The sequence below is a fragment of the Nothobranchius furzeri genome, chromosome 5 (genome assembly GCF_043380555.1).
Source record: "Nothobranchius furzeri strain GRZ-AD chromosome 5, NfurGRZ-RIMD1, whole genome shotgun sequence".
Classification (NCBI taxonomy): Eukaryota; Metazoa; Chordata; class Actinopteri; order Cyprinodontiformes; family Nothobranchiidae; genus Nothobranchius; species Nothobranchius furzeri.
This window is the reverse complement of record NC_091745.1, coordinates 68,396,190-68,407,584: the sequence shown is the minus strand read 5'-3', so window position 1 is coordinate 68,407,584 and position 11,395 is coordinate 68,396,190. Positions and strand designations below refer to the sequence as shown.

The 11,395-nt window shown below is 40.6% G+C and overlaps 1 protein-coding gene across 1 annotated transcript; it reads left to right on the top strand.

Moving 5' to 3' along the window:
- The first annotated feature begins 1,643 nt into the window (after positions 1 to 1,643).
- On the top strand, positions 1,644 to 10,954 carry LOC107379305 (persulfide dioxygenase ETHE1, mitochondrial). The gene is made up of 7 exons (XM_015950006.3): positions 1,644 to 2,069; positions 2,826 to 2,970; positions 4,396 to 4,544; positions 4,708 to 4,837; positions 7,468 to 7,557; positions 10,004 to 10,120; positions 10,258 to 10,954. The coding sequence occupies exons 1-7, from the start codon at positions 1,860 to 1,862 to the stop codon at positions 10,302 to 10,304; spliced, it is 888 nt and encodes a 295-aa protein (XP_015805492.3). The 5' UTR covers positions 1,644 to 1,859; the 3' UTR covers positions 10,305 to 10,954.
- The last annotated feature ends 441 nt before the right edge of the window (positions 10,955 to 11,395 follow it).

Genomic DNA, 11,395 nt, shown 5'->3' with positions numbered 1-11,395 from the left:
GAGACACGACCCGAAGACGGGATAGAAGATGCGGCGGGAAATACGCCGGAAGACGCTGTAGCGCCAATGCCGTCAACATCAACTCCGTCACAGAAGGACGAACTGGAAGAACAGCAGCCAGACAGTGAGCCCAATATAGTCTTACAGGAGCCTCTAGACCCAGAAAGGGTATTAACAAGCTACCCATCTGATCCTACAAAGTGGTACCAAATTGATGACAGGATGCGTGAGTACTTTGCACTAAACCATCCCTCTCAAAATATTGGATATTCCTCTGCATCACAGAGGAAATATGGAGACACAAACCGAAGCTTAACCAAGGAACATTCCTTTAGACGTGTTTCTGCTGTGATTGAGGCCCTGTGATCATGGACGTAATTTTGAGGGGGGACAGGGGGGACATGTCCCCCCCCCACTTTTTCTGAAGTCAAGTTTTGACCCCTGCACTTTTTACCATCCGAAAACAATATTACGCTATATTAAACTGACACTGGTTGAGCTCTAGGACCAAGCAGAAAACAACCGTTTATGTTGAAGCCTGTTTCCCATTAGAGCATACTGTAAAGATCCCCCCCCCCCCCACCAACCCACCCCCGTGTCCCCCCCACTTCTAAAGTGAAAATTACGTCCATGCCTGTGATGCTGGAAAGCTGAAGATTATCCCAGAGTGGAGCATGCTAAATGGTATCCTTGGTAAGTGTTGCTGGTTTTATTAATTATTTTAAAATATTTTTATCAATGTTCAAATAGCATAACAAACAATAAGTTCACACCAAAAATTCACACAGAATTTCTGATTCAGCAGAGGCAATAACAGCCTGAATGAGCATAAAGCAAGATCAAAACTTAAGATAACATTTTCATTTTATTAAAATACTTTCTTTTAAGATTATAGATTGTATAAAATTTATACTGTTATAATTTAGGCTGAGTGTTTATAGTTTGTTTTTGCGCCTTTAAAACATGCTTCAGTCCATTCAAATTAATCTATTTATTCTTGAATGTCTTTCCACCATCATGTGATTAATTTGTCAACATTTAGAAATGTTGTAAGCTATTGTATTTTGCAGAAAATCTTTTTAATTAAATGTAGTGATTAAATGTAAACAGAGCAAATAAGAGAAACATATTTGCTCTGTTTACACAGTTTAATGACACCTAGTGGTTATTTACTGGTATTACCGCCTTGACAGTGACACTCCCAATAGATAAGATGAGGATAATTTTTTGGCATTTAATACAGCTGTGTCATGACGTATAAATTATTAATATAAAAAAATTGTCTGATAGAATGTTTAACATACAACACATGACTTCTTTTGGCAAACAAACAACCAATTTGTAAACAATGACTAGGCTATGTAAAATGTGAATGAAATTTTATAAGTAACTTTGGTAAGTTTCAGATTTCAATTAATTAAATAATATCGATGGGGGGCAAAAATGCAGCCTGCCTAGTGCAGTCCATTCATTTAATCCGGCTCTGTATATATACAATAAAGAGATGATATGTGAATATCATCATAGGGGGACTGAAACAGCCTGGTACACTTGTCACGTACGACACCGGTCTCGTGCGCGAGCTTGGGGATTGGCTGCGCGCGACAGCTTGTATTTATAACCCACTATAGAGGACTCCGGCAGCAGGAAGTGCTAGCTTAGTGGAGTGAACAAACATATATTTTGATGCGTAACTATAAAAACTTCGGGTCAGCGGGACAATAACAGTAATTTTGAACCCGACTAACACCTGGAGTGCCTCCTCCATAGGGTCAACTAGCTAACTCACTGCCTTTCTCTAGCGCTGTTCAGTCGGTTTCAAACCTAGCTAGCACCGCTTCAGACTACAAACAACAACAATGTGCTCTGTGATACGCAGAGTTAAACCTATCCAGCGGGTAGCGGCTCTATCTCTACGTCCTCGGGGACACACAAAAGAGTCGAGTTATGCTGCAGCCCAAGACAGGAGCTCATCTCCCGGTGTAGGTTCCTTCGCTGCACCGCTATGTGGTAACGCCAGGTCCTGCTGCTCCATGGTGGCTAAAACCAAAGGACTGCTCTTCAGACAGGTAGGTTCACGTAATATCAACTGTCCGGTTTAATGTGTCAAGAAGACTTTCTGATAATGTTTTACCTTTTACTTTCGTTAACTGTTGTAGGAAGTGGGGTTTTAGCTGTTGGCATGTCACCCTTAACTGTCATTCATTGTTATATTATTAAAGTCCAGCCTATCTATGTTATTGTGTTTATTTTGGTGGATTTTTTGGTCAACATTCTCTTTAGATGCCTCCATTGTAAATCAGCGACGTGTTCAGTCGTATTGTTGACAGGAGGGAGACTGAATCATGATGACTTTGCAGTACCGTAATGGCACGTAGTTTGTGCAATGTAATCATTTTACATATAATAACGTTTCTCTTACACCTGCAGCAGATGAGATAACCATTCAGCCGTGTAATATTCTCGATAATTATCTGCTGTTTTTAGCTTCTGATTCTGGATCATTTGCAGATCCATATTCCACATAAGACCCCTGGGTTTGTCCAAATGCTCAAAAGCTTTATGACAACTTGTTAGTTGGATTTAGCATGAGGTAACGACAGGCAACGCTAACACAAGATACTTTTTAAAGCACAGATTCTGTTTTCTAAACAAGTCAATCCACTTGATAATCTAGTACCTCTTTCTTTCTGTCACACACAAACACAATAAAATGCCATCTAAGGAGCGTGATGATGAGGACGTGAAGTACGTGACCCCGTATTGCATGCTAAATGTTATTTATTGCAGAGCCACACCTCCACTCACTTATTTTTCCTGTTCAGATGTTCGAGGGGGAGAGTTGCACCTACACCTATCTGCTTGCAGACACAGAAACCAGGGAGGCGATCATCATTGATCCGGTGCTGGAGACCATTGACAGAGACCTGCGTCTCATACAGGAGTTGGATCTGAAACTAATAGTAGCAGGTATCTTAAGTTTTTATAGCTTGGCTATTAAACATGAGTTGTGACTAGTGTTGTCAAAAAAATCGATACCTAGATATAAATCGATACTAAAAGTGGTATCTAAATTAGATATTCCATTCCTGTGGTATCGATATTATGGACTATTATACACAGCCTTCTTCAAGTACACCGACACGCATGACAGCCAGATGCCGTAAAGCAACCTCCGCCTCCCAGACAAACAGAAGAAGAAGACGCCGCATGGCTACATTGCAATTTCCCACGCAAGTTGTCTCCGATCCAAGTTTTGTCTGCCAAATAAATAAACAAAAACATAAACAGCGAATTTGGGAGGCGCTTCACAGCCCAACTTAATTATCATACCAAGTCCGACATGTAGTTGTAAATTCACGCTTATGTGCTTAAAGGAAACTCCCGTTTATTGCAACCTGGACTTAATTTCTAGCATGCAGTATGTTTGTGTACTCACGCCGACAACTTTGGTGCTACTTGGATTCCCCGGGGTATTTAGATCCATCGGCGAATCGCCGTCAGCGTATATCCATATAACGGGTGCGGACGGGCACCCATGGTGCAGCCTCGAAATAAGACATTATCTGCACCAAAACATCTCAATGTCTAAAGGTTTTGTTAGGAATCATTAACGTGATTCCCCTGTTCGTTTGGAGTGAGTCTGGGATTTCTAGGCGTAAACAGACTAGCTGCGGCTAATTAACCGGCGCTTTTAATGACGTCACTGCCGTGCGCCAGTCTGTTTTTATTAAGATTACCGGTAGATGTACCTTTGTCCTACTGTGGAGAAATTCGTTTTCTCACTTTATTGACCAACAGAGCTGTTCAAAAGTACAGAACAAAACATATGGCATTACAGCTTATGACAAAAATGCAACTTAAACAGAGTTTAAGCAGCAAAACATCACTCTGCAAATAGTGTATATATAGTGAGACAATTCATGGTTAAAGTGTTAACTTTTGCCAGTTTTTGTATGCACGTTTTAAAAAATGCTGATACTTGAAAGGTTTAAGCACTTTACACACTTAATTCTTAACATTTAATTTTTTGCAATATAAATTGAGGAATGTTTTTTTTTATAAACTTGTTCAATAAATTGGTGTTTTTAAATAGTATCAAAATCGAGTATCGAGTATTTTTTCAAGTATCGAATCAAGTTTGAAATTTTAGTATCGTGACAACCCCAGTTGTGACCATAAACTTGAGCAACTTCGGAAAATAATTCTGATCCATCTGTGAGATGTTTGTACGCATTGTTCATAAATAAAGTGTTCTCCATTACAGTAAATATTAAAAATGTAGTAACCCAGATTGATGCTGTTGCAATAAGATTCCCCTCTAAAGGTGAAGTGAATAACTTCCTGTTTTCATTTCCATAAAAATCTGTGCTATCTATTCCTTTTTTCTGGTAGTAAACACTCACTGCCATGCAGACCACATAACCAGCTCTGGGTTGATGAAGAAAAGACTGGTTGGGCTGAAAAGTGCTATCTCCAGATTCAGCGGTGCATCTGCAGATATCCAGTTAGCAGAAGGGGATAAGATCAAATTTGGAAAACATGTAAGAAGAAAATATGCTTTTTGCATATTTTATTGGTAAAATTATTTTGATTTTAAAAAGTTTCCAGTTTTTGTACCCGTATACGTGGATGCTTTGTTATTTTTGCTACATTTAATTAAAATAGATCTACCTTGAACTGACTTTTATCCATTCTTGTTTCTAGTATTTGACTGTAAATAACACTCCAGGACACACTGATGGATGCACAACCTTGGTGTTTGGAGATCAGAGCATGGCTTTCACTGGAGACTCTCTGCTCATTAGAGGCTGTGGCAGAACAGATTTCCAGCAGGGTATGTGCATGTTGTACGTGTTTCTACTTGTCCTTGTTTTTATGACGTTTTTATTCCTTGGATCAACTTTTCCCGATGCCAGTCCTCGGGGTGTGGTGCCCTGTATATTTTGGATTCTCCGGCACACCTGATTCACTGGACTAAATCACCCCAACAGCATTTTGTGGTGTCTGTCTGATAATGACTCACCTTACTGTCATCTTTTCTTGCATTTATGGTGGTTCATTTTAATTGGTGCAGCTTTTAGAGTTTATATGGTAAAGGGGAGGAGTTACCTGGCTTCTCCAGTTCAGAGAGAGGTGGCAACTTGTATAAACCAGAGATAACAAAACCATAATAGTAAAGATAATGGATATGACTGGAAATAAAACAAACTGAATATATTTGAGCAGCCATCTTTTGCCACAATCTGAACTGAGATAAATGAATCTAGCTTTATAGATCTTCTAGAATGCATCACACATGGAATAAACTAACTCAGGAGATGTTTTCGTGCATGACTGCAGTCTTTGCTGTGATTGATAAGCATATTAGCATTAATGTATATTATTTTATTAAAAAAACAGGAATACAATTATTGTTACAAGTACCGTATTTTCACGACCATAAGGCGCACCTAAAAGTCTTAAATTTTCTCAAATGTACGCCGCGCCCTATGGTGCGGTGCGTCTATTGTGTTGTTGTGAGATGTGAACGTAGTAGAAGACAAGGGGCGTGGCGTGAACTTGCGGACGTGAGCGAAGACAGACCTGTGGATCTGCCACATCGTCATCAACTTCCTCGCTGTTTGCCTCAGACTCCGGCTGCGAGTCTCCGTCCACTTCCTCTGCTTCCAGTTCAAAAAACAGCCGTACTATCTGAACTGCCTGGTGGACATTTATCCTTCTCATCATCCTTTATTAAAGCCTAATAAAAGCCTACTAAACTGCAGCGACAATATGTCTGTCCGGATCGCTCCAAAATATGAAGTTTACCGTCAATATCTGTCTAATTGTTTGTTGTTACTCCGTTCGCGCCACTCCTTTCCCTGGGAAGCGGCTCCTTTTTGCGCACATCTCGTTACTCGTGCAGCCCTCCTCTCTCTCAGCTACATAATGATACTTTTTATCAATTGAATATGTGAGACGTCCACCAACAGCAAAATGATCTCATGTTTTTGTGTTTTTCTTTAATGTTCACAAGCTCATTCCCTCTCACATTTTACTAAACTGCTGTTTTGACAAGTTATCAGATTGTCTAAAAATAGGTCGTGTTTTAGTTTAGCATAACTCCGCTTTTACGTTGCCTATTAACAAAATTTAACAACTGGGGTGTAGTTTATAATCTCCTTTTTAAAGCTGAATTGAAACCGAAACTCAGGGAGGCGGAGTCTTGCTGCTACAGCGTCCCAAATCAGACCTGTTCAAAAGACGTGGATACGCAGCCATGGACCCCAGAGGGTTAATAAACACAATTCAAGTCACACTATTTTCTTAGGCCTAATAACACACATGATTTTGTTCATGTGGAAAGTTTATGTGGTTAAAACCAACAACTACCGGTAAACACATTCTGAACTTCAACACAGCGCATCAGCGCTTGAAGCGGCGCTGCGACCCAAAAAGTATCAGAACCGCTCTCAGCGCATGCGCAATCATGCATCAACACTGCTCGCCCGCAATTTCCCTAATAACACACGCTGTTCGTTTTTATCTCTACACGTTTTTTTACTCACAAATATTGTCAAGAAAGCGTGCTTGTCGTGTTCATGTCAAATTAAACTGATCACAAAGCACAGATTTACTTCATTTCGTTTTCCTCATCCAACCCCCATAAATCCATGCGTGTCCTCCTGCAGCACTCCCGGTGTACGCCCGGCTTTAGTAGGAGGGAGACCCGCGATTATCGCTTTGTCGCGCATGTCTCATTGAAAATGAATGGAGGAGAGGCGAAGTTGCCTCCGGTGTGTCGAGCCCATTAGAAGAGCACGAGCCGTCAGCGCACGCAATGAGGAAGTGCACGTGCGCTCTAAACCAGGTCTGAACCAGGACTAGACCAGTAAAGTGAAGCATGCTTTTGGCTGTTTATAATTTTCACAATGTCTGGTTTGCACTGATCTGTTCCGAGTCCCGAGCCCGCACAGATGTTTTACCGGTACGTTTTACTGCGCCCTATAACCCGGTGCGCCTTTTGTAGCTGTTAAATACCAAAAAGACACCGGTAACTGAAGCTGCGCCCTATAACACGGTGCGCCCTATGGTCGTGAAAATACAGTATTGTAGAACCTTTTCCTGAGAAAAATGCATGTTAGTGGATCTTGTAGTTTTTTCTGCATATCTTTGATCTAACGGGGGCAGAACAAGGAGCCCCAAAGATCAGTGAAGCAGTGGGAAAAAATGGCCACGAAAAATGTTTTTTCATCCTTGTAATGAGTAAATAAACACAACATGGCGGTATTAGGTTAGTCGTCTATAACTGCATAGTCTTGTTTCTCAGTTGGAAGAAATTGACAGACTTTTTAAGCGTCAAACAATTTTGTGAAACTTTTTTTTCTTTTGTAATTTTTGACTTGTGTGTTTTTGCATGATGTTACCCTAAATCCTGTAAAACATCAAATGTACAGTTTTCTAATCTTGCCTCCATGTTTCCAGGCTGTGCTAGTCGGCTCTATGAGTCGATCCACACGAAGATCTTCACGTTGCCTGATGAGTGCCTCGTCTATCCAGCTCATGATTATTTAGGTTAGTGGAAAATTTACACACTTCAAAGGATACAAAAAAACCTCTTAGATACAGTGGGGAACAGAAGCATTTTAACTCCATGTGATTTTTACATTTAGAGAGAGTTCAGATGTTTCCTGTAGTTCTTGACCAGGTTTGCTGCACTGTAGCAGGTATTTTGGCCCACTCCTCCACACAGAACCCCTCTAGGTCTGTCAGGTTTTGGGGCTGTTGCCGAGCAACATGGAGTTTCAGCTCCCTCAAGTTTTTCTGTTGGATTTAGGTGTGGAGTCTGGTTAGGCCTCTCCAGAATCTTGACATGCTTCAAAAGGAGCAACGCCTCTGTTATCCTGGCTGTGCGCTTCTGGTCATTGTCATGTTGGAAGAGCCAGCCACAACCCATCTTCAGTGCTCTTGACTGAAGGAAGAAGGTTGTTGCTCATGACTCTATTCATCCTTTCCTTAATACAGTGCAATCGTCCTGTCCCCTTTGCAGAAGCACCCCCAAAGCATGATGTTTCCACCTCTATGCTTCACTATAGCAGGGTATCTGCAGGTCCTTAAAAAGTCTTAAAAAGTCTTAAATTTGCTTTTCCAAATTTAAGGCCTTAAAAATCCTTAAAAATGACAAATAATCCTTAAATAGTTTCCAAAGGTCTTAAATTACCAAAGACCCAATAAACAAGATTCTTTTATTTCTATAAAATTTTCATGAATTTCTAGTTATTTCAGCATTTTTTTGTGTACGATATTGGCATAAGTGGAACCGTACACATTCGGTTGGTTGTGAAAGGGGGCTATTTTTAGAGGAGCACGCTAGTAAGAGTTTGCGCCGTGGGGAAGTGCAACATTAATGGTAACTGGATGGCTAATCCCACGTTCACGACGTGGTTAGCACCAGTTCCAGGCAACAGCTGGAAATTATAGCTTAAATTTAATTAAACAGAAAAATAGCTTAATTTTGGTCAAAGTGTCCTTAAAAAGGTCTTAAAAAGTCTTAAATTTGGCTCCCTTAAACCTGCAGATACCCTGTATAGGGATGATGTACTTGGAATGAAACTCGTCCTTATTTTTCCTCCAAACACAGTGAGGGGAGTTTATAGCAAAAGGTTCTATTTTAGTCTCGTCTGACCACATGACTTTCTCCCATTCCTCCACTGGATCACCCAGATGGTTGTTGGGAAACCTCAGACGGGCTTGGACATGTGAAGATTTGAGCAGGGCAACCTTCGGTGTGATGCGTGATTTAAAACCATGTCAGTGTCATGTTTTACTGACGGTAAAAACCTGTTGTCCCAGCTCTCTTCACGTCATTGACCAGCACCTCCCATGTGGTTCTGGGCTGGTTCCTCACCTTTTTTACCATCGGTGATATCCCACCAGGTGAGATCTTGCATGGAGCGATCATCTGAGGGAGGGTGTTGTCTCTAACGATTGCTCCAACAGTTGATCTATTTTCACCAATCTGCTTGGCGATTGCCCCGTAGCCCTTTCCAGTCTAGTGGAGGTGCAGTTTAGTCTCTGGTGTCTTTTGACACCTCTTTGGTCTAGCCCATGGTAATGGCTGGAGTCTGATTGTGGGGTGGACAGGCGTCTTTAACAAGCTCAGACAGGCGTTACTAATTTAAATTAACTCGTTCACTGCCGTTGATGATTAAAGTCATCATTTGCATTTTTTTACTGTGTGGGTGTCAGAACGAGCCCCCGCACCGTGAGAACAAACATCCCAGCTCTAAAGCTGATCTTAAGCCACGTACGTCACACGTCGCGTGATCAGGAAGCAGAAAATCCATGTGTTAGGAGGTCGTTTTGGGCCGCTGCTGTAAAAAAAAAAAAAAAAAAAGTGCGGCGCAAACCGGAAAAGCTTCTGCCGATCACAATTCGACAACGGATTATGAAAGAACGGATAACGCTCAAAACACACGGATTCTTCCTGATGTGAGAGGCGAGTCTCATCTTTGTTTTGGCGTTGGCTTCGTCATAGAGCGCAACGTTTTGTGACTCTTAAAAAAAAAAAACAGTGAAATGCTGAAAAACGCTGGCAGCAAGGGTTTTTCTGATCAGGAAACAGCTGGCAGTTAATTACTTAACAAGACTAGAAGTGGACATTTAAAGGCAGAGGAACAGGTCGTTGAGAGCCAGAATCCATGTTGATTCTCAGGTGTTCAAATACTTATGTGCAGCAGTGGATTACAAATAAACTCTTAAAAAATACCACAATGTGATTTCCTGATTTTTTTCAAGCCATCTCTCAGAGTGGGAATGCACCTACAATGTGGACTTCAGACCCCTTTATGATTTCTAAGTGTGAGAACTTGCAAGATCGCAGGATTCTTCTGTTCCTCGCTGAATGTTTTTACTCCGCACCATGTGTTAAATGTTTTAATCGGTTTAAGATGTTCTCGTAAAACTCCAAAAGCACAAAGACCAGTCGTCATATTGACCTTTGTGGTTTTTGTATTTTTAGGCCAGACGGTTTCCACAGTTGGTGAGGAACGCAGGTTCAACCCTCGATTGACCAAGACCAAGGAAGAGTTTGTGAAGCTCATGAACAACCTGAATCTCCCCAAGCCGAAAAAAATAGGTAATGAAGCAATTTTATAATTCAACCCACCTGTTAGCTCTGCAAGTTATTTGGCCAATAAAATGGCGAGCCTTAAACACGTCGTTGCACAAATTTACTCCAGAAGTTCCCTAAATGCACTTTTTCTTTCTCTGCAGACATTTCCGTTCCTGCTAATCTGGTTTGTGGATTACATGAAGGTTGAATGCTGCATAAAAAATCTGATTTAATGGGAGGAATTAACTTTTATGTTTTTAACAAGATGCACCCAAACGGCTCACTATGAAGAGCTTTCTTTGTTTGTCGCAAGTAACATTTTTGCCATGGTCAGATCTGAGCTTTGAAGGTATTTTTGCATAAAATATTAAAAAATAAATTTCTAATTTTGTAATAAAACTGAATAATAACTGTTCGGTGTATATAAATGTAAAAACATACCAATCGTTTGTATTGTTGAATGAAATGTATTATTTTCTCTGTACAGTTGGTATTATGAATGATTGGCAGCATGGTGGGGTAGTGGTAAGCATCGTCACTTTAGCATCAAACCTGCTTTAATCAGCCTGTGGGCTTTTTACAGGGAGGTGGGACGCTGCATTTCTAGCGTCCCTGTTCTGAAAACCATCATGATTGTTTTTAACGTGTGATAAATGGTTTAGCCTGAATGTGTCAAATCTGATCTGTGTAACGAGTCAGTAACTGATGCCAATCTACATGTTGGCTTTCAGTCCTGAAATGTGCTGCTTTAATGATCCAAGTAGAGGATGCAGTCCTCATTCAGCCACAGAAACCTGCAGATGTGATTAAAACTGAACTTGTACAGCAAGTGTCCAAATAAAACCGATTTCAAGCAAACTTATTGTTTGTGCCTTGATTTAAATGACCAATTCTCTGCTGCTATGCAACAAATGAAAAAAGATCCTTGTTCAAATAAAGCACTTCCTCTTGCAGTTTGACTGTTTTAATGGAACTGTGCGTAAGTCTTAAGCTAAATCTTTTATGTTTTCAAGTTTATAGAGTAACAACTTGGAGGTGTGTGGTTTTGTAGACATTTACTGTTTTGTAAACATTTTTAGTCCAGAATTTGGACTTAACTACTTTCACATACAGGTAAAACTTGAAAAATAAGAATATGATGCAAAAATCGATTCATTTCAGTAATCCAGTTTAGACCGCGAGACCATTGAAAGGCTCAGGAACACTGCAGATGTTCTGGATTCATTAGCTGATTAGAGACCACTTTGATTCTAGAATGTTGAACATTTTCACAATATAATAGAGATTTTGAATGTGGGG

Coding starts and splice junctions, on each gene's coding strand:
- LOC107379305 (XM_015950006.3), top strand. CDS start 1,860: ATGTGCTCTGTGATACGCAGAGTTAAACCTATCCAGCGGGTAGCGGCT. Junction 2,070..2,825: donor AAGGACTGCTCTTCAGACAG/GTAGGTTCACGT, acceptor TTTCCTGTTCAG/ATGTTCGAGGGGGAGAGTTG. Junction 4,838..7,467: donor CAGAACAGATTTCCAGCAGG/GTATGTGCATGT, acceptor CCATGTTTCCAG/GCTGTGCTAGTCGGCTCTAT.